Below are 22752 nucleotides of genomic sequence, written 5' to 3' on the forward strand. Positions count from 1 at the left end.
CACCACGCCTACGCCCAGCTAATTTTTGTATTTTTTGCAGAGACAGAGTTTCACCCTGTTGGCCAGGCTGGTCTTGAACTCCTAACCTTGGGTGATCCGCCCGCCTAGGCCTCCTAAAGTGCTGGGATTACAGGCATGAGCCACCATGCCTGGCCTTCTTTTTTTTTTTTTTTTTTTTAATTTTATTTTTAGATCTGGGGTCTCACTCTGTCACCCAAGCTACATGGTGGGACATTTTCTAACTTGATTACCTTGAGATTACTTGAAGAGATAAGGGACACTGTCACCTTGGGGGTTCCTGTTCCAGCCCCTCTACTGCAATACTGATATCCCTTTTTTTTTTTTTCTTTTGAGACGGAGTCTCACTTTGTTGCCCAGACTGGAGTGCAGTGGCACGATCTCGGCTCACTGCAAGCTCTGCCTCCTGGGTTCACACCATTCTCCTGCCTCAGCCTCCCAAGTAGCTGGGACTACAGGCACTTGCCACCATGCCTGGCTAATTTTTTTGTAGCTTTAGTAGAGATGGGGTTTCACTGTGTTAACCAGGATGGTCTCAATCTCCTGACCTTGTGATCTGCCTGCCTCGGCCTCCCAAAGTGTTGGGATTACAGGTGTGAACCACCGTGCCTGGCACCCCCCCCTTTTTTTTTTTTTTGAAGACAGGGTCTCGTTCTGTCACCCAAGCTGAAGTGCAGTGATGTGGTCATGGCCCACTGTAGCCTTGACCTCCTGGCTTCAAGTGATGCTCCCTCCACTGCCCTCTGGAGTAGCTGGGATCACAGGTGTGTGCCACCATGCCCAGCTAATTTATCTATTTATTTTGAGCCAGAGTCTTGCTCTGTCGCCCAGGCTGGAGTGCAGTGGTGTGGCCTCAGCCCACTGCACCCTCTCTGCCTTCCGGGCCCAACCGGGTCTCCTCCCTCAGCCTCCTGTGTAACTGGGATTACAGGCACGCGCCACCACATAGGCCTGCTTTTTGTATTTTTAGTAGAGATGGGGTTTCATCATGTTGGCCAGGCTGGTCTCAAACTCCTGACCTCAAGTAATCTGCCCATCTTGGCCTCCCAAAGTGCTGGGATTACAGGCATGAGCCACCACTCCTGGCCCCAGTGAATTGATTTTTAATTTTTTGTAGAGACAGGGTCTCCCTATGTTGCCCATGCTGGTCTCAAACTCCTGGGCTCAAGGGATCCTTCCTCCTACCTTGGCCTCCCAAAGTACTGGGATTACAGGCCACCTGTAAGCCTCCTGTGAGCCACCACCCAGCCAATATTCACTGTTTAAATCAACCAACAGTTTTGCTGTGAAAGGGACACTAGGAAGTAACTTCTCGGATTTAAAGCTCTGTGAATTACTGTTTTTTCCTTGTCATCTTGTAGATCCTCCCACTTCTCTCTGTTCCTGTGGCTACTTACTTTGTCTAATGTGACTGTTGTGGGTTCCTTCTCAGTCCTCTCTGTACTTCCAACCCGGCCCCTCTAAGTCTGTTCGTCTATCAGTTTTAGTGCTCTTTTTTTTTTCTCTCTCTTTCTTTTTCCAGGAGTGCTCTTTTAAAACCCTTGCTGGATTGGGTTACTCCCCTGCTTCAAACCATTTGATGGCTTCCCACTGCCTAACTTCCATGCTCCTCACCCTGTTTTATAAAGCTCAGAATGATCTGGTTTCTTCTTACCACTAACCCAGCTCATTCCATTCTCCCGCTTGCCTGCTAAACTTTAGTCACAGTTTCTCTTTCAGTTCTTTGACTAAGCCAAGCTGTTATCAGCTTCAGGGCCTTAGCTGTTCCATCTGAAGGCCTCTGTCCAGAAAACTGTACCATCTTTTCCTCTCGTAAAGTTTCAAGTCTCAGCCTCAGTGCCTAAGAGAAGCCTCTCTAACCACCCTGCTGCAGACAGCCCCTGCACTCATTTGATTCACTTCCTTCTTAACACTTACCATTAGATGGAATTCATTGTTTCTTTTCTTGTTCATTGTCTGTCTCCCATACTTGATTTTAAATTCCATGAGGTCAAGGACCATGTATCTTTTCCTTATTTTTTCTTTGTTTTTTATTTTATTTTATTTTATTTTTATTTTAATTTTTTATTTTTTATTTATTTATTTATTTTTTTTTTTTTGAGGCAGAGTCTCTCTCTGTTGCCCAGGCTAGAATGCAGTGGCACAATATCAGCTCACTGCCATCCCTGCCTCCTGGGTTCAAGCAATTCTCCTGTCTCAGCTTCCTGAGTAGCTGGGATTACAGGTGCATGCCACTATGTCTGGCTAATTTTTTTTTTTTTTTTTGAGACGGAGTCTCGCTGTCCCCTAGGCTGGAGTGCAGTGGTGCAATCTCGGCTCACTGCAACCTCCGGCTCACTACAATCTCCACCTCCTGGGTTCAAGCAATTCTCCAGCCTCAGCCTCCCAAATAGCTGGGACTACAGGTGTGTGCCACCATACCCAGCTAATCTTTTGTATTTTTAGTAGAGACAGGGTTTCACCGTGTTAGCCAGGATGGTCTTGATCTCCTGACCTCATGATCCACCTGCCTTGGCCTCCCAAAGTGCTGGGATTGCAGTCGTGAGCCACTGTTCCCGGCCTAATTTATGTATTTTTAGTAGAGACGGGGTTTCACCATATTGGCCGGGCTAGTCTTGAACTCCTGACCTCAAGGGATCCACCTGCCTCAGCCTCCCAAAGTGCTAGGATTACAAGCATGAGCCACCACACCCGGCCTCTTTTTTATTTTTTAAGACACAGGATTTCGCCCATTGCCCAGCCTGGAGTGCAGTGGTGAGATCCTAGCTCACTGTAGCCTCGACTTCCGAACTCAAGCGACCCTCCAACCTCAGCCTCCCAAACTATTAGTATTATAGGCGTGAGCCACTGCACCCAGCCCAGAAGTCTTTAAAGCTTATAATACATTAAAGTAATATGGGAAAAAAGGACATGGTAAAGACCATAAACATATTACTATGCAACTCAGCAATCCCAGTCCTAGGTATTTACTCAAGTGAAGTAAAAACTAATGTTTACATAGAAGACTGTACATGAACACAGAATTACCCCCAAATGGTAACAACTCAGATGTTTTATTTTTATTGTTGTTGTTCGCTACCACACTTTTTTTTTTTTTTTTTTTTTTTTTTTTTTAAACGGAGTTTTGCACTTGTTGCAGGCTGGAGTGGAATGGCATGATCTCAGTTCACTGTAACCTCTGCCTCCCGGGTTCAAACAATTCTCCTGCCTCAGCTTCCTGAGTAGCTAGGATTATAGGCATGTGCTACCATGCTCGGCTAATTTTGTATTTTTAGTAGAGATGGGGTTTCTCCATGTTGGTCAGGCTGGTCTCGAACTCCTGACCTCAGGTGATCTGCCTGCCTTGGCCTCTCAAAGTGCTGGGATTACAGGCATGAGCCACAGTGCTTGGACTTTTTTTTTTTTTTTTTAAAGTAAAGACAAGGTCATGCTATGTTGTCAAGCTGGTCTCAAACTTTTGGGCTCAAGCGGTCCTCCCACCTTGGCTTCCCAAAGTGCTGGGATTATAGGCGTGAACCACTACACCTAGCACAAATGTTTTTCAGCTGGTAAATGTTTCAACAAACTGTGATACATTCATTCAGTGGAATACTACTTATCAAAAATAGAGACAAACTATAGTAATGATACATGCTGCGGTGTGAATGAATCTCAAATGAAAGAAGCCAGACTCAAAAGGCTAAGGCACTGTATGATTCCATCTATATGATGTTCCATAGGGATAGAAAACGGGTCTCTAGTTGCCAGGGAATGGGAGAAGGGATGTACAAAGACAAGAGAATTGAGGGATGATGGAACTATAGAGTGTAGATGTTGGGATATGGAGTGGAACCTCCTTAACAGGAAGGCAGTACTAATGTGTTTTTTTTTTCTTTTAGAGGCAGAGTCTCACTCTGTCGCCCAGGCTGGAGTGCAGTGGCACGATCTGGGCTCACTGCAAGCTCCGCCTCCCGGGTTCACGCCATTCTCCTGCCACAGCCTCCCAAGTAGCTGGGACTATAAGCACTCGCCACCACGCCTGGTTAATTTTTTGTATTTTTGGTAGAGATGGGGTTTCACTGTGGTAGCCAGGATGGTCTCTATCTCCTGACCTCGTGATCCACCCGCCTCGGCCTCCCAAAGCGCTGCAATTACAGACGTGAGCCACCGCGCCCGGCCGTGCTTTTTTTTTTGAGATAGAATCTTGCTCTGTCATCTGGACTAGAGTGCAGCGGGGCGATTTCTGCTCACTGCAACCTCCGCCTTGCGAGTTCAAGCAATTCTCCTGCCTCAGCCTCCCGAGTAGCTGGGATTACAGGTGCACGCCACCATACCTGGCTAATTTTTTGTATTTTTAGTAGAAACGGGGTTTCACTATGTTGGCCAGGAGGGGCTCAAACTCTTGACCTTGTGATCTGCCCGCCTTGGCCTCCCAAAGTGCTGGGATTACAGGCGTGAGCCACTGCGCCTGGCTGGCAGTGCTCATGTCTTAACACTTTAGTTACAGTAACTTTTTTTTTTTTTTTTTTGAGATGGAGTCTTGCTCTGTCACCCAGGCTGGAGTGCAGTGGCATGATCTTGGCTCACTGCAACTTCTGCCTCCCAGGTTCAAGCAATTCTCCTGCCTGTAGCCTCCTGCCTGCAGTAACTTTTAGCAGCTGTCTACTGTGTTTTGATTGAAAGCAAATCCAAATCTATTGGTATCAAAACAGGAATACCAGTGTATTTGTGAACCTGAAAGGGTCAGAGAAGAGATTAGATCTTCTCTATATCAGAGAAGATATAGATCTTGATTGTGGTGGTGGTTTAAAGTATTTGTCAAACTCATAGAACTATATGTATTAGTATATTGGAAGAGTATATTAGAAAGGATAAAATATACTGTATATAAATTATACCTCAAGTTTGGGTTTTTTGTTTTGTTTTTGTAGAGACTGGGTCTCTACAAGCAAGCCTCCCACCTTGGCCTCCCGAAGTGTTGGGATTATAGGTGTAAACCACTGTGCCCAGTTTACCTCAAGTTTTAAAACGACTATAAACACCCAAGTATTGATATAATTTGCATTTGGTCCACAGAGTTACCATTTTGGTATGAAAAAGTAGAGTATGATTTCAGTCTTTCAGGAAGTTGGTATGTTAGCTCTCTCTAGTGAAATGACAAGAGTTAACATTTTATGAGTGTTTATGAACAAGAAAGTGTCAGCTATTTAATCTGAGAAGGTCATTTCTCATTCTAGCCAAGGAGGGAGGGTATACTCCTAAAATAGAAAGAGACTGGAAGAATAAAACAGATACTTTGTAGTAGTCTATTATTTTACAATCTGTCTTGGCACTTGATCCATAATTGTATAGTGCCATCATCATTAAGGAATATTACTACTAGTGTTTATTAGCTTTATCTTCTTTCTTGTGGCAGAAGGGAAAAATGTTTTAGACTAGTAAACCATGACTCAATTAGGAGCCAGGGTTCTATCTGCCGAGGGTTGAATCCTGACTCTGTCATGTACCAGCTGTGTTACTAGGTAAGTTACACAGCTTGGGGAAGTTACTTAAACTCCTTAGTTTCTTGGCCTGGTGCGGTAGTTCACACCTGTAATCCCAGCACTTTGGGAGGCCAAGGCAGGTGAATCACTTGAGGTCAGTAGTTCAAGACCAGCCTGGGCAACATGATAAAACCCCATTACTACTAAAAGAACAAAAATTAGCCAGGCATGGCTGGGTGCTCACGCCTGTAATCCCAGCACCCTGGGAGGCCAAGGCAGGCAGATCACAAGGTGGGGAGATTGAGAATATCCCGGTCAACATGGTGAAACCCCGTCTCTACTAAAAAAAAAATTAGCTGGGCTTGGTGATGGGCGCCTGTAGTCCCAGCTACTCGGGAGGCTAAGGCAGGAGAATGGTGTGAACCCAGGAGGCGGAGCTTGCGATGAGCCAAGACTGTGCAACTGCACTCCAGCCTGGGTAACAGAGCGAGACTCCTTCTAAAAAAAAAAAAATTAGCCAGGAGTGGTGGCGGGCGCCTGTAGTCGCAGCTACTGGGGAGGCTGAGGTAGGAGAATGGTGTGAACCCGGGAGGCAGAGCTTGCAGTGAGCTGAGATCATGCCACTGTACTTTAGCCTGGGCAACAGAGCAAGACTCCGTCTCAAAAAAAAATAAAATTAGCCAGGCAAGGTGGCATGCTCCTGTAGTCCCATCTACTTGGGAGTCTGAGGCACGGGAATTGCTTGAATCTGGGAGGGGGAGGTTGCAATCAGCTGAGATCGTGCACTGCGCTCTAGCCTGGGCAACAGAGTGAGGCTGTGTCTCAAAAACAAGAGACCAGGCCTGGTGGCTCACGCCTGTAATCCCAGCACTTTGGGAGGTCGAGGCGGGCAGATCACAAGGTCAGGAGATTGAGACCATCCTGGCCAACTTGGTGAAACCCCGTTTGTACTAAAATACAAACAATCACGGAGGTGTGGTGGCACGTGCCTGTAGTCCCGGCTACTCGGGAGGTTGAGGCAGGAGAATCACTTGAACCCAGGAGGCAGAGGTTGCGGTGAGCTGAGATCGTCCCACTGCACTCCAGCCTGGGCGACAGAGCAAGACTCCATGTCCAAACAAACAAACAAACAAACAATAAAAATCAAGAACAACAACAAAAATCTCTTTTCTTTCATTATCTTTAAATGGTAATGCTATCAGTTGTTGTAAAGATTAAATATCAGATGTTTAGAAAAGTACCTGACATTGGCCTGGGCACAGTGGCTCACACCTGTAATCCCGGCACTTTGGGAGGCCAAGGTGGGTGGATCATGAGGTCAGGAGATCAAGACCATCCTGGCTAACACGGTGAAACCCTGTCTCTACTAAAAATACAAAAAAATTAGCTGGGCGTGGTGGCGGGCACCTGCCAGCTACTGGGAGGCTGAGGCAGGAGAATGGTGTGAACCCCGGGAGGCGGAGCTTGCAGTGAGCTGAGGTTGCTCCACTGCACTCCAGCCTGGGCAACACAGTGAGACTCTGTCTCAAAATAAAAGAAAAAAAGAAAAAAGTACCTGGCATCTAATGCGTATAGTATAATTGTGGACTGATATTGGTATTAGCAGAAAGCAGAGCAAGTAACCTTTTGTTGTGTTGTTGAGTGACTGGACTGAGTTGGGGAGACTTCATGTGAGAAGGGAACCGTGTGACAAAGCAAATCTCGGTTGTAGTCATGGCTTACTTACTGGTACTTCCTTCTTACTGTCATCTCGCTTAAATGACCAGGACAAGGCAGAGGTGGGTGAATGGGAGAACAGGGCTTGTGAAATTAGGATTCCGGTGTAGTGGCCAGCACACTTACTGCTTGTTGTCAGAAACTGGATTAAACACTGGACACTTTTTCTGGTTTAAGTATTCAGATTATAAAATGACCTCAGAAATTACAGTTTGTAAGCTTATTCAAAACTGCCCCACAAATGCCAATTTTACCATAAAATACAGTAAAAGGTTAGCTAGCTATACCAGTTAAGACAGTGAGTAGGTGACCTTTATAAACGTGATTCTTACCAGTCCCAGAGAATCAATGCTTCTGTTGTTTAGGGTAGAATCAGGAACAATTTGGGGATAGCCTCCAGTTTGGTTCCAGTTCCTGTCCAACTTGAGACATATATTTCCCATTTAAAAGGTGGGGCAGATTTTGTGATCATTTCTTCAGCACCTTGGAATCCTAGCCGTCAGTCTGTTCATGCTGATAGAAGTCCGTGTGACAGTGTCCTTTGGTTGAAAGCACAAAAATATAAAAAAGATCTAGAGAGGGTGGGCATTTTATTATTCTTGGATATTCTTTCTCTGCTGAACAAAACTGATGTGCCTATTTCTGTCCCATTAGGAGCTCTTGTCCCTGGCAAAGCGAAAGCGCAGTGACTCTGAGGAGAAGGAGCCGCCTGTGAGTCAGCCTGCAGCCTCGTCAGACTCGGAGACGTCTGACAGTGACGATGAGGTGGGTGTGGAGGGCCTCAGGTTCTGGGACCATTAGATAGTTGAGGGTCCTCACTTTGGTGGCTCCTGTTGGCCTCACTTCCTTAAACTGAGACTTACAACGTAAGATCTACAAGAATTATTGGGGAAAGAAAATGGTGTAAGGAAAGCCGGGCGTGGTGGCTCATGCCTGTAATCCCAGCACTTTGGGAGGCTGAGGTGGGTCGATCACCTGAGGTCAGGAGTTCGAGACCAGCCTGGCCAACATGGGGAAACCCTGTCTCTACTAAAAAATACAACAATTAGCTGGGCATGGTGGCGCATGCCTGTAATCCCAGCTACTCTGGAGGTAGGAGAATTCCTTGAACCCAGGAGGCAGAAGTTGCAGTGAGCCTAGATCGCCCCACTGTATTCCAGCCTGGGTGACAATGCAAGACTGTGTCTCAAAAAAAAAAAAAAAGGCCGGGCGCGGTGGCTCAACCCTGTAATCCCAGCACTTTGGGAGGCCGAGGCGGGTGGATCACGAGGTCAGGAGATCGAGACCATCCTGGCTAACATGGTGAAACCCCGTCTCTACTAAAAATACAAAAAACTAGCCGGGCGTGGTGGCGGGCGCCTGTAGTCCCAGCTACTCGGAGGCTGAGGCAGGAGAATGGCATAAACCCGGGAGGCGGAGCTTGCAGTGAGCCGAGATCGCGCCACTGCACTCCAGCCTGGGTGACACAGCGAGACTCCGTCTCAAAAAAAAAAAAAAAAAAAAAAAAAAAGAAAATGGTATGATGAAAGCTACTGAATGTCATATTCATTGTGCTGCTAATTACCTAGCGGGTCCCTCTGCAGAACATGCGTAGCCATTCTGTAGCCTTTTTTTTTTTTTTTTCTAGCCTTATTGCAGAAGTGGTACAGTCAGTAGTCATGTTTTTTTCTTTTTTCTTTTTTTTTTATTTTTTGAGACAGAGTCTTGCTCTCTTGCCCAGGCTGGAGTGCAGTGGCGCAGTCTCTGCTCACTGCACTGGGTTCACACCATTTTCCTGCCTCAGCCTCCCGAGTAGCTGGGACTATAGGTGCCTGCCACCATGCCTGGCTAATTTTTAAAATTATTTTTAGTAGAGATGGGGTTTCACCTTGTTAGTCAGGATGGTCTTGATCTCCTGACCTCATGATCCACCCGCCTTGGCCTCCCAAAGTGGTGGGATTACAGGCGTGAGCCACCGCGCCCAGCCTCTCTTTTTAATTTTTGAGTCATCTTTTTAATCTCACTTTCATGTTAGAAAATAAATTCTATCAAGGATGCCATTGTTTAATGGGAAATACTTTAGTGAGAAAAGAATCTTTCTTTGGGAAGGTTGATTCAACATCCCTCAGAGTGACGGTGTTAACTTCAAAGGAGGAAAATCCAACTGTTCATTGTCTAGACCACTGTCACTTTCCCCAATTACCTACCAACAATGGCAGGCCCTAAACGGTCCAGAACCTTAATGGAAGACAGGGATGAGGGGACAGATATTTGAAACACTTCTACATGTTTCTCATTTGATTTGTTTATTTTATTTTTTTGAGAAGGAGTCTCACTCTGTCGCCCAGGCCAGAGTGCAGTGGCATGATTTTGGCTCACTGCAACCTCTGCCTCTCGGGTTCAAGTGATTCTCTTGCTTCATCCTCCCAAGTAGCTGGAATTACAAGCATGCATCACAATGCCCGACTGATTTTTTTAGTTTTAGTGGAGACAGGATTTCGCCATGTTCGCCGTTCTGATCTCAAACTTCCGAGCACAGTTGATCCACCCGCCTTGGCCTCCCAAACTGCTGAGATTACAGGCGTGAGCCATTACATCAAGTCTTCCATTTGATTTAAAGTATTTTCTTCCTCTTAGTAATTCCTTGGAGAGAAGCCGGATATCACCTTTCAATGTAATTTCTTACCCTGTAGCCTAGGAAAATATTTGTTAACAGTAAAATAAAAAATGTTTATTTAATATAATGAAATTTAATTAGCAGCTGAATAGTGTTTACCTGTGTCCTGAATGTGCATATTGGAGTGATTCCCTTCTGATCAACTGTAGTGATAATCTCTTTTTTTTTTTTTTTTTGTTTAAGACTGAGTCTTACTCTGTCACCCAGGCTAGAGTGCAGTGGTGCAATCTCAGCTCACTGCAACCTCTGCCTCCTGAGTTCAAGTGATTCTCCTGCCTCAGCCTCTCGAGTAGCTGGAACTACAGGCATGCCCCACCACACCTGGCTAGTTTTTGTATTTTTAGTAGAGACAAGGTTTTGCCATGTTGGCCAGGCTGATCTCGAACTCTTGACCCCAGATGATCTACCCTCCTTAGCCTCCCAAAGTGTTGGGATTACGAATGTGAGCTACCACACCCAGCCATGATATTCTCTTAATCTTAAATAATTTAATAGATCTAAAATTGCTTTCTGCAGCAAGAAGTCATGAAAGTTTACTCTTTTTTGTTTGTTTGTTTTGAGGCCCAGTCTCGCTGTGTCTGCCAGGCTGGAGTGCAGTGGCATGATCTTGCAAGGCTCACAGCAACCTCTGCCTCCCGGGTTCAAACAATTCTCCTTCGTCAGCCTCCTCAGTAACTGGAACTACAGCCGTGTGCCACCACACCCGGCTGATTTTTTATTTTTAGTAGAGATGGGGTTTCACTGTGTTGGCCAGGGTGGTCTCGAACTCCTGACCTCAGGTGACCCGCCCCATTGACCTCCCAAAGTGCTGGGATTACAGGCATGAGCCACCGAACCCAGCCTCTTTTTTTTTTTTTTTTTTTTTTGTGACGGAGTCTTGCTTTGTTGCCAGGCTGGAGTGCAGTGGTGTGATCTCGGCTCACTGCAACCTCTGCCTCCTGGGTTCAAGCAATTCCCCTGCCTCAGCCTCCCGAGTATCTGGGACTGCAGGCGGATGTCACCACACCCAGCTAATTTTTTGTAGTTTTAGTAGAGTCGGGGTTTCACCATGTTAGCCAGGATAGTCTCATTCTCCTGACCTTGTGATCTGCCTGCCTTGGCTTCCCAAAGTACTGGGATTACAGGTGTGAGCCACCATGCCTGGCCAAAAGTTTATTCTTTTGTTTGTTTTTAATGGAGGAACTATAATTTCTCTCAAATTAATAAAAAATCAGTGGGAGTCTATGAAATAATTTGCTTTTTCATTTTGTTTTCTATTTTCTTTCTTTAAATGCCTAGATAACACAGAAAAACCTTGAAATAATTTTCTCTCCCACTATTCTTTTTTTTTTTTTTTTTTTTTTTTTTTTTTGAGACGGAGTCTCGCTCTGTCGCCCAGGCTGGAGTGCAGTGGCTGGATCTCAGCTCACTGCAAGCTCCGACTTCCGGGTTCATGCCATTCTCCTCCCTCAGCCTCCCGAGTAGCTGGGACTACAGGCGCCCGCCACCACGCCCGGCTAATATTTTGTATTTTTTAGTAGAGATGGGGTTTCACCGTGTTCGCCAGGATGGTCTTGATCTCCTGACCTCGTGATCCGCCCATCTCGGCCTCCCAAAGTGCTGGGATTACAGGGTTGAGCCACCGCGCCCGGCCTTTTTTTTTTTTTTTTTGAGATGTAGTCTCGCTCTGTCGCCCAGGCTCTCCCACTATTCTTATAGCTACTTTTATTTTTCATGTTTCAGAAGTCAGCTGCTGTGGTCCACCCTTGCCACTCAGTATTCTATTAAGTTCGAATCTGTGATATGCCTGGAATACCTTGTAATGTGTTTGTGATCTCTGTTATTCCTTAAGATACAAGCAGTAAGTCCGCTTGGAACACATTCATTCTTCATATTTCTGTTGTTAAAGTTAAGTCAGAGTCCTAACTTTCGCGGTTACTATTGAGATTCCCTTCCTCCTTTTTTAGCCAAAGCATTAGAGGAGCCCACAACTTGTGTTGGAGGAGATCCACATCCATAAAATCCTTTATGGTTTAGGGTTCCCTTTATTACTCGCAGCTGCTTAATGATGTAAAAAACTGCTCATCTTAGAACACTACCCAGCGATTGGTACACATATTGGAGAAAAAGCTAACAATAGGCTGCACCCTGCCCAGTAGGAAATGAGCCTTTGAATGACTTTTCCCCTACAGGATTCTTAGCTCCTGCTGCTTCCTCCAGGTTCTAGTTCTCCAGGCCCTCAGGCTTATTTTACCCTACTCCAGTCCCTCTCTCATGAGAGCAGCGTCTATATCATGGTCATTCTGAAAGATGCCTGTTTTTCGGTTTGCATCATGTCTCTTTGGCTCAAGACACTAACTTAGAACAGAGCACCTTCAGAGTTAGAGCAAATAGTTCATTATTTTGGACAATTCAGAAAATAACTATTAAAATCTTTATTAAAAAATTCTTCCAGCCACTGTATAACTCAGTGTTATTACTGTGAGCTCAAACTTATTGCTGCTGTGGACACTTTAGATTGGGTAAGGGACTTCTGAGAGATTCTTAGGATATAAAGTTTGAGACAGTGGCTCTTTTTTTCCTTTTCATAATGGTTTTTTTTGTTGTTGTTGTTGTTGTTTTTTGAGACGGAGTCTCTCTTTGTCGCCCAGGCTGGAGTGCAGTGGCGCAATCTTGGCTCACTGCAAGCTCCGCCTCCCGGGTTCATGCCATTCTCCTGCCTCAGCCTTCGAGCAGCTGGGACTACAGGCGCACGCCACCACGCCCGACTAATTTTTTGTATTTTTAGTTGAGAGGGGGTTTCACTGTGCTAGCCATGTTGGTCTCTATCTCCTGACCTCATGATCTGCCCGCCTTGGCCTCCCAGAGTGCTGGGATTACAGGTGTGAGCCACTGTCATAGATTATTAATACAGCTTTCATGAGTAAGAAAACACATACTGAAGTAGTTTGCTATGTCTTCTCGTTTCTTCAGCTTTTGTGTCTTTATCGCCTACCTTTTAGAAATTTGGTTGTTAGAGTGGCAATTCTCAGGCCAGGCATTGTGTCTCATGCCTGTAATCCCAGCACTTTGGGAGGCCGAGGCAGGTGGATCACTTGAGGTCAGGAGTTCGAGACCAGATGGGCCAACATGGCGAAACCCTGTCTCTACTAAAAATACAAAAATTAGCCGGGTGTGGTAGCGGGCACCTGTAGTCCTAGCTGCTCGGGAGGCTAAGGTATGAGAATCGCTTGAGCCCAGAATGAGCTCAGAAGGCAGAGGTTGCAGTGAGCTGAGAACATTGCACTACACTCCAGCCTGGGCACCAGAGTGAGACTGCATCTCAATAAAAATAAATAATTAAATAAAGTGGCAGTTTTCCATCAGAGGACGCCCTCCTTGTGCCAGAAGCTGCCTTGGAGTTTTTTCAAACTTATATATATCTCTCTTACTGTTTATTTTCATTAGTGAGCCATGAATATAGGTAGAAAGAAATACGTTTGTCCCCTAAGATTTGCTAGGACAGAAAATTGGTCAAGAACAACTGAGCTAAAAAGTTAATTGGTAATTTGTTTATAAAATCAGAGACATGCACTGATTTTAGAGCAAAAAGATATTTAGCTAATTGATGAGCAGGGAGGGGAAATGGAGAGAAGCTCTGAAAGTTTTCTATCCAGAAAAAAATGGATACACTGGACATTAAGTATAATGTCATATTAGTGAGGAAATAAGTAGATGTTTCACGTATAATGTATCTTGGCTGGGGGAAAAACTGAAATTTAATGACAGAGTATATATTTGTCCTATTATTTTTGGTGATTGAATTATTCTTGGTATCTGGAGGCACATGTAAAACTAAGAAGCAAGGCTGTTTGTAAGATTTACATTGGCCAAGGTCATAATGCTGTGGTGTGGCACTTTGATGCTATCACTTCCTCTCCTTGAAAGCATTTGATAGGAGAAGAAACATCAAGGATTCAAACAAGAGTGATTGGAAGCGAAAATAACAAGATGAGGAAGAGGAGAGCTAGCAGCCATTCGATCATGAGTTGGGGTTAAAAAAAAAAATGGCCAGCAGGGTGTGGTGGCTCACACCTGTAATCCAGCGATTTGGGAGGCCACGGAGGGAGGATTGCTTGAGCTGGGAAGTTCAAGACCAGCCTGGGCAACATGGCAAAACCCCATCTCTACTAAAAATACAAAAATTATTGTAGCTAGAGGTGCAATAACAGAAAAATTAGGCTGGGTGCAGTAGCTCACGCCTGTAATCCCAGCACTTTGGGAGGCTGAGATGGGTGGATCACGAGGGCAGGAGCTCGAGACCATCCTGGCTAACACGGTGAAACCCTGTCTCTACTAAAACCACGAAAAAATTAGCCGGGTGTGGTGGCAGGTGCCTGTAGTCCCAGCTACTCCGGAGACTGAGGCAGGAGAATGGCGTGAACCCGGGAGGCGGAGCTTGCATTGAGCCGAGATTGCACCACTGCACTCCAGCCTGGGCGACAGAGCAAGACTGCATCTCAAATAAATAAATAAATAAGTAAATAAATAAATAAATAAAGACTTTTTAAAAATACAAGAATTAGGTGCGGTGGTGTGCACCTGTAGCCCCAGCTACTCAGGAGGCTGAGGTGGGAGGATCACCTAAGCCCAGGAGGTCAAGGGTGCAGTGAGCGGTAATCATGCCACTGCACTCCAACCTGGGCGACAGAGTGAGACTCTATCTCAAAAGAAAAAATAAAAATACCTGATAGGTTTTTTTTTTTTTTTTTAGCCAGAGTCTCGCTCTGTCGCCCAGGCTGGAGTGCAGTGGCGCAATCTCAGCTCACTGCAACCTCCGCCTCCCAGATTCAAGTGATTCTCCTGCCTCAGCCTCTCGATTAGCTGGGATTACAGGCATCTGCCGCCACGCCCGGCTAGTTTTTTGTATTTTTAGAAGAGATGGGGTTTCACCGTGTTGCCCAGGCTGGTGTTGAACTCCTGAGCTCAGGCGATCTGCCTGCCTCGGGCTCTCAAAATGCTAGGATTACAGGCATGAGCCACCTCGGCCAGCCCATTGGATATATGTAGTAATTTTTCTGTTGATTTAAAACCCTCACTATGAATAACAGTTCCTGTACTGTAAAAAAAGTTTTCCAAAATATCAAGCTCTGTGGTACTGCTTTATACAGCTTCCTTTCTCCTCTGTTGTTATTAGTAAGAAGTGACCATTGTGCTCATTTCTTGGTAATGTCTTCTTCAACACTTCCAACTTACTGCATCTATTCTTCGTGGGGTCAGGAAGCCAGGGAATGCCATAGAGTTTAGGCTGGAATACTGCGCTTTAGTGCTTGAACTTAGTGACAGCTATTTAGATTGCTCGTGAGCTTTATTTTTTATTTATTTTATTTTATTTTATTTTTTTTTTTGAGACGGAGTCTCGCTCTGTTACCCAGGCTGGAGTGCAGTGGCGTGATCTTGGCTCACTGCAAGCTCTGCCTCCGAGGTCCGTGCCATTCTCCTGCCTCAGCCTCCCAAGTAGCTGGGACTACAGGTGCCTGCCACCACGCCTGGCTAATTTTTTTTTTTTGTATTTTTAGTAGAGACGGGGTTCCACTGTGTTAGCCAGGATGGTCTCGACCCCCTGACCTTGTGATCCACCCACCTTGGCCTCCCAAAGTGCTGGAATTACAGACGTGAGCCACCGCGCCTGGCCTCATAAGCTTTATTTTTTACACATTGGTTCTTAACTATGTAGACAAGCAGACAGTAACTCCTCATCTTTCTAGACACCATTAAGCTCTCATTGCAAGAATTTGGGATAAGGTGATTTTCATGGACTAGTTTAATTGCTCACATGTATTTACAAGAAATTCTGACACTCCCAACCTAACAATGTAATGTAGTATTAATTATATTGTGCATTTTTTGGTATCATTTCTGTTTTGCTTGTGCTTTTGTCTTCATAACTAGACTACAAGTTTTTGTGATTGAGTGCAAGGATTCTTTATGCTTTCTAGTTGAATGTATGTGATTGCTTGATGATGAAATACAATAGTGTCTTTTGTACTTTGTCTGATTAATTACACAGTAGAAAGGAAAAGAAAGCTAAGTTATTCTTCATGTCTTCAGGCTGACATTAAATTGGATTTACTGCCTCCTGTCACTTGGGATTTTAAAAATTTGCATTTACTCTTCAACTCCTCTGACCCCATTTTTTTTTTTTTTTTTTTTTTTTCTTTTAGGAAACAGAGTCTTGCTCTGTCAAGAAGACTGGAGTGTGGTGGCTCAATGTCCGCTCACTGCAACATCTGCCTCTTGGGTTCAGGCAATTCCTGTGCTTCTGTCTTCTGAGTAGCTGGGATTATCCGCGCATGCTACCATGCCCAGCTAATTTTTTGTATTTTTAGTAGAGACAGGATTTCACTGTGTTGGCCAGGCTGGTCTTGAACTCCTGGCCTCAAGTGATCTGCCCGCCTCGGCCTCCCAAAGTGCTGGTCCCAGCACAGGTGTGAGCCACCCCACCCAGCTTCCTCTGACTCTTTTTTTATTTTCAGAAAAAAACACCTAAATTAGGAACTGTGCCCTCTCAAACACATCTCTTCTGTGGCCATTGTCAGCATCTAGAGTAATGACTATAGAACCTTTCTTACAATTACTTTGACTCAGAATAACATTCAGTTCATATGGAAACCTACAATGTTACAGGATCTTAGAGATCATCTGAACTTTTTTTCCCCACAGATGAGAGAACAGACTCACAGAAATTCTCATTTTCGGCCGGGCGCAGTGGCTCACGCCTGTAATCCCAACACTTTGAGAGGCTGAGGCGGGCTGATCACGAGGTCAGGAGATAGAGACCATCCTGGCTAACACAGTGAAACCCTATCTCTACTAAAAATACAAAAAATTAGCCAGGCATGGTGGCGGGCGCCTGTAGTCCCAGCTACTCAGGAGGCTGAGGCAGGAGAATCGCTTGAAATCAGGAGTTAGAGGTTGCAGTGAGCCGAGATTGTGCTACTGCACTCCAGCCTGGACAACAGAGCGAGACTCTGTCTCAAAAAATATATGTATATATTTTCTTTTCATAAAATAGTACCTCACATGTGTGTAGAACTTCCTGGTTTCTAGTGTGCTCTAAAACTCTTCTTCTTCTCTCCTTTTAGTCTCACACTACCCTGGTAGGTGGTCAAGGCAGTGTTATTATTCCTGCTTTATAGATGAGGAAACCCTCTCTGGTTAGAGGCTTGGCTGTATCCCAGTTCTTTAGACCCTCATCCCAGTGTAGTTTGTCACTAGCCCAGCTGTTACTCTTTTTTTTTTTCTGGAGACAGTCTCCCTCTGTCTCCCAGGCTGGGGTGCAGTGGTGCAATCTTGGCTCACTGCAACCTCCACCTCCCAGGTTCAAGCAATTCTCCTGCCTCAGCCTCCTGAGTAACTCGGATTATAGGTACCCGCCACCAGGCCCAGCTAATTTTTGTATTTTTAGTAGAGTCAGGATTTCACCATGTTGGCCAGGCTGGTCTTGAACTCCTGACTTCAAGTAATCCACCTGCCTCAGTCTCCCAAAGCGTTGGGATTACAGGCATGAGTCACCACACCCAGTCCCAGCTGTTATTCTTGAACCCTACTTACTGAGAGGTATTTTATTTCACTTGTAAATGCAGTTCAGAGTCACTGGGTTGGAATGGTTTCTGTGCTGGGTCCTGAGACCTAGGAATGGGGGTATTCCTTACCTATTAGAGATAATTTGCTCTCTGAAATCTTGAAGTGTCTTTACTTTCCTGCCTTCATCATGCTCAAAGTACTCAGCATCTCAATGCCACCCAGTTCCAGTGCAGCCAGTCCCTGCCTTGTGTTTCTTCCCATCTTTCAACTGAGTGCCCAGAAGGACAGTTGCTTCACAGAATGAGGACCTGCTTATAACATTCTATACACACTCAGCGTGACATGTGGGAATATAGTACTCACCTTCCTTGTTTCACTAGGTAATTGTTGCCCATTAGAATATCTGTTACATCAGTGAGAGTCAAACTGCCAATCTCTATTATTGGGAAGAAAACATATTCCATCCAGTCTCTTTTTAAGTTTTCTTCATTGCATATTTACAAAATACTTTTCTGGTGTTCTGTGGGGTTGCATACATGTACACCTAGGAAAGCAGGATGTGAGTGTGTACAAGAGTCCTGACAATGGATCCTTTCCTTTACCCAGATGGTTTTTGAGCAGTGGTCATTGGGAGATCCTCTGGCCTCTGTACTTGGTTCAGATGCAGACCAGTGGGTGTTCATTTTCTCATTCTTCGCTTATGTTTGGTGCATTTGAGGGCACTTTGAAGGTTATAACAGAGCTTACCTTTCAGTAGACCCATAGTTCTCAAAACGGATTAAGAAGTGCCAGGTCATTTCCTCTACTTCCTCCTGGATGGGGAAAGTATAAGAACATCCGTTTAATTCTCTGCTTTATTCTTTAGATCCCATTTACTACTACACCCTGGTGAAGTCATTCATTTTCCCTCTGTGTCAGAATCAGGTGAATAAGACTTTTGCAGGGATGAGTGAGCCATCTCTGGACTAACAGCTGGATTAAGATATTTCCATATCAATTCTGCTTAGACTCTGTTCTTGGGAGAAGAGGTATAGAGCAAATATTTTAAGTATGTGCTTAGGCAAAAAAGCGTTCAGGAATCTATGGTTTATAGGAGTAAATGTGATCTGTTCTCCAAGAAAAAAATCTTTGGGAGATTATTGGGACCTATTTGAGTCTTTTCCCTGGATTAAATGAATAATGATGAGACTGGTTTCCAGATTTTAAGTGATCATTTATCTTTGAGTGGTGGCAATACAGGTGATTTTTTTAAAAATCAAATTAAAAAAAAATAGGAAATATTGACTGGGTACGGTAGCTCGTGCCTGTAGTCTCAGCCCTTTGGGAGGCCGAGGCAGGCAGACCCCCTGAGGTCAGGAGTTTGAGACCAGCCTGATCAATATGGTGAGAGAACCGACTCACAGCAATTCTCATTTTCACCCGGGTGTGGTGGCTCTACTAACCCTGTCTCTACTGAAAATACAAAAATTAGCTGGGTGTGGGGGCAGTCGCCTACAGTCCCAGCTACTCGGGAGGCTGAGGCAGGAGAATCACTTGAACCCAGGAGGGGCGGAGGTTGCAGTGAGCCGAGATCACGCCACCGCACTCCAGCTTGGGTGACAGAGTGATTCTCCCTCTTGAAAAACAAAACAAAACAAAAAATAGGGAATGTTTCACAAATTTGCATGTCATCTTTGCACAGGGGTCAGGCTAATCTCTGTATTCTAATTTTAGATATGTGCTGCTGAAGCAAGCACAGGTAATTTTTTAAAATTAATTTTTTATATTTAATTAAATTAACTAATTTATTTATTTGAGACAGGCTGTCACTCTGTCACCCAGACTGGAGTGCAGTGTCGTGATCTTGGCTCACTGCACCCTGGACCTCCTGGGTTCAAGCCATTCTCCTACCTTAACCTCCTGAGTAGCTGGGGCTATAAGTGTTCACCACCATGTCCGGCTAATTTTTGTATTTTTTGTAGAGACTGAGTTTCGCCATGTTGCCCAGGCTAGTCTTGAACCCTGAGCTCAAGCAATCATCCTGCCTCGGCCTCCCAAAGTGCTAGGATTTCAGGTGTGAGCCACTGTGTCCAGCTTATTTTATTTTTATTTTATTTTATTTTATTTTATTTTTTTTTTTTTTGAGACGGAGTCTCACTCTGTCACCCAGGCTGGAGTGCAGTGGCCGGATCTCAGCTCACTGCAAGCTCCGCCTCCCGGGTTCACGCCATTCTCCTGCCTCAGCCTCCCGAGAAGCTGGGACTACAGGCGCCCGCCACCTCGCCCGGCTAGTTTTTTGTATTTTTTTTTAGTAGAGACGGGGTTTCACCGTGTTAGCCAGGATGGTCTCGATCTCCTGACCTCGTGATCCGCCCGTCTCGGCCTCCCAAAGTGCTGGGATTACAGGCTTGAGCCACCGCGCCCGGCTTTTATTTTATTTTTTTGTCCCTGTTATAGCAGCAAGTGATTTTTTTTTTTTTTTTTTTTTGAGACGGAGTCTCGCCTGTGTCACCCAGGCTGGAGTGCAGTGGCGCGATCTCGGCTCACTGCAAGCTCCTTCTCCCGGGTTCATGCCATTCTCCTGCCTCAGCTCCCGAGTAGCTAGCTGGGACTACAGCCACCACACCCGGCTAATGTTTTTGCATGTTTAGTAGAGACGGGGTTTCACCGTGTTAGCCAGGATGGTCTCGGTCTCCTGACCTCGTGATCTGCCTGCCTTGGCCTCCCAGAGTGTTGGGATTACAGGCGTGAGCCACCGCGCCCGGCCAGCAGCAGGTCATTTTTTTTGTTTTTTGAGACGGAGTCTCGCTCTGTCGCCCAGGCTAGAGTGCAGTGGCGCAATCTTGGCGCACTGCAAGCTGTGCCTCCCAGGTTCACGCCATTCTCTTGCCTCAGCCTCCTGAGTAGCTGGGACTACAGGCGCCTGCCACCATGCCTGGCTAATTTTTTGTACTTTTAGTAGAGACAGAGTTTCACCGTGTTAGCCAGGATGGTCTCGATCTCCTGACCTCGTGATCCTCCCGTCTCGACCCCCCAAAGTGTTGGGATTACAGGCGTGAGCCACCGCGCCTGGCCAGCAGGTGATTTTCTAAATTAAAAAATATATATCCTTAAATAGAGTTGAGGTCTTGCTATGTTTCACAGGCTGGTCTCCAACTCCTGTGTTCAAGTGATCCTCCCACATTGGCCTCCCAGAGTGCTGGGATTGTAGGTGTAAGCCACCACACTCGGCCTGGTGATTTTTTTTTTTTTTCCCAACTTTACAAATTCTTTTCTGGTTGTGCACAGTGGTGTGTTTCTGTAGTAATAGCTACTCAGGAGGTTGAGGTGGGAATATCACTTGAGCCCAGGAGTTTGAGTACAGCCTGGGCAACATAGTGAGACCTCATCACAAAAGCGAAAAGAAAATAAAAAGCAAACAACTTTTCTATATTTTTAAGGCCTAATATAATGAACATTTGTTATTATTAAAATTAGATTTTAAAGGTTTATTAAAAATAAAATACAGGCTGGGTGCAATGGCTCATGCCTGTAATCCCAGAACTTTGGGAGACTGAGGTGGTAGAATTGCTTGAGCTTAGGAGTTTGAGACTAGCGTTGGTAAGATAGTGAGCTCTCCTCTCTACAAAAAGTTAACAAATTATCCAGGTATGGTGGCATGCACCTGTAATCTCAGCTGCCTAGAAGGCTGAGATGAGAGAATCTCTTGAGCCCAGTAGCTCAAGGCTGCAGTGAGCTATGATCATGCCACTGCATTCCAGCCTGGTCAACAGAGCAAGACCCAGTCTCAAAAATAAAAAATAAAATGAAATAAAATACAAAGTAAATATACAAGTAGTGGCACTACAACTTCTCAGTACTGTAACATATATATAAGAAATTTTAGGCCAGGCGTGGTGGCCCGTACCTGTAATCCCAGCACCTTGGGAGGCCAAGGCAGGTGGATTGGGAGTCCAAGGTCCAGCCTGAGGTCAGGGGTTTGAAACAAGCCTGACCAACATGGAGAAACCCCGTCTTTACTAAAAATACAAAATTAGCCAGGCGTGGTGACGCATGCCTGTAATCCCAGCTACTCAGGAGGCTGAGGCAGGAGAATCACTTTAACCCAGTAGGCGGAGGTTGCAGTGAGCCGAGATCGGGCCTTTGCACTCCAGCCTGGGCAACAAGAGCAAAACTCTGTCTCAAAAAAAAAAAGAAATTTTAAGTTTAAAAGTAAACTCACCCACATTATTGTAATGCCCCCAAAACCTTGTAACGTATTTCCTTTGGTGTTCTAGACCTGGCTGAGTCAGCCTCATGGGAGGTAAGGCAGCTTTGTTGTTGGAAGAAAAACACGATGTTCCCTTCTCACTTTCAGGTTTAGTTAAGAAGGCCCCTTTTGACTCAAAGCTTTTTTTTTTTTTTTTTTTGAGACGGAGTCTCGCTCTGTCGCCCAGGCTGGAGTGCAGTGGCCGGATCTCAGTTCACTGCAAGCTCCGCCTCCAGGTTTACGCCATTCTCCTGCCTCAGCCTCCCGAGTAGCTGGGACTACAGGCGCCCACCACCACACCCGGCTAGTTTTTTGTATTTTTTTAGTAGAGATGGGGTTTCACCATGTTAGGCAAGATGGTCTCGATCTCCTGACCTCGTGATCCGCCCATCTCGGCCTCCCAAAGTGCTGGCATTACAGGCTTGAGCCACCACGCCCGGCCTCAAAGCATTTTTATTTTCTTCTAGTTTACTCTTATCTTCTCACTGCCCCACAAGGGACAAACATTATAGACTATGAATGAATGACAGTTGCTAAGCTTAGGTTGAGGCAGATTGAAGCAGATAGAGGGAGAGGGTTAAGAAAGCCGTGGCTTCCTAGCACCTGCTGAGTTGGATTCACCTGTATGACTTCAGGTCATTTTGCTCTCATAAACACTTTTGTCCCCCCGAGGAATGCAGAATTTGACTCTCTTCCATGTGACAAACCCAAATCTGTAGGCAAAAATAGACCTAGTCCCTCTGACACACATGTGACCCTGACAGCCCAACCTTTATGCTCTCAACCTCTTCATATTCCCATTGGGTAGAAGTAGAAAGGGCCAAGACAGTGTTTGGAAAAGGTCGCTCATGCCTGTTTTCAAAACCAACCAATAAATGTTGAGAATATCTATTATGCGTATAGTTGTGTAATTTTTTTATAACAAGAGCCAGTGTAAAAGATGTTTTATATATTATTTACTCCAGTAATATCTTCATTGTCAGCATAGAAAGTTGGTATATTAGGCCGGGCGTGGTGACCCAAGCCTGTAGTCCCTGCACTTTGGGAGGCAGAGGTGGGCGGATCGTTTGAGGTTGGGAGTTTGAGACCAGCCTGGCCAACATGGCGAAACCCCATCTCCACTAAAA

General features: G+C 45.3%; 1 protein-coding gene and 1 pseudogene across 1 annotated transcript in view; one reads left to right on the plus strand and one right to left on the minus strand.

Annotated features, from left to right (window-relative positions):
- Positions 1 to 22752, plus strand: part of RTF1 (RTF1 homolog, Paf1/RNA polymerase II complex component) — a 69945-nt gene that overhangs the window by 11463 nt on the left and 35730 nt on the right. Inside the window, exon 2 of the mRNA XM_025390315.1 lies at positions 7851 to 7961. Coding sequence (XP_025246100.1) covers positions 7851 to 7961 — 111 coding nt within the window. The remainder of the gene's footprint in view (positions 1 to 7850; positions 7962 to 22752) is intronic.
- Positions 19034 to 19133, minus strand: LOC112628242 (annotated as a pseudogene).

The sequence above is a fragment of the Theropithecus gelada genome, chromosome 7a (assembly GCF_003255815.1).
Source record: "Theropithecus gelada isolate Dixy chromosome 7a, Tgel_1.0, whole genome shotgun sequence".
NCBI lineage: Eukaryota > Metazoa > Chordata > Mammalia > Primates > Cercopithecidae > Theropithecus > Theropithecus gelada.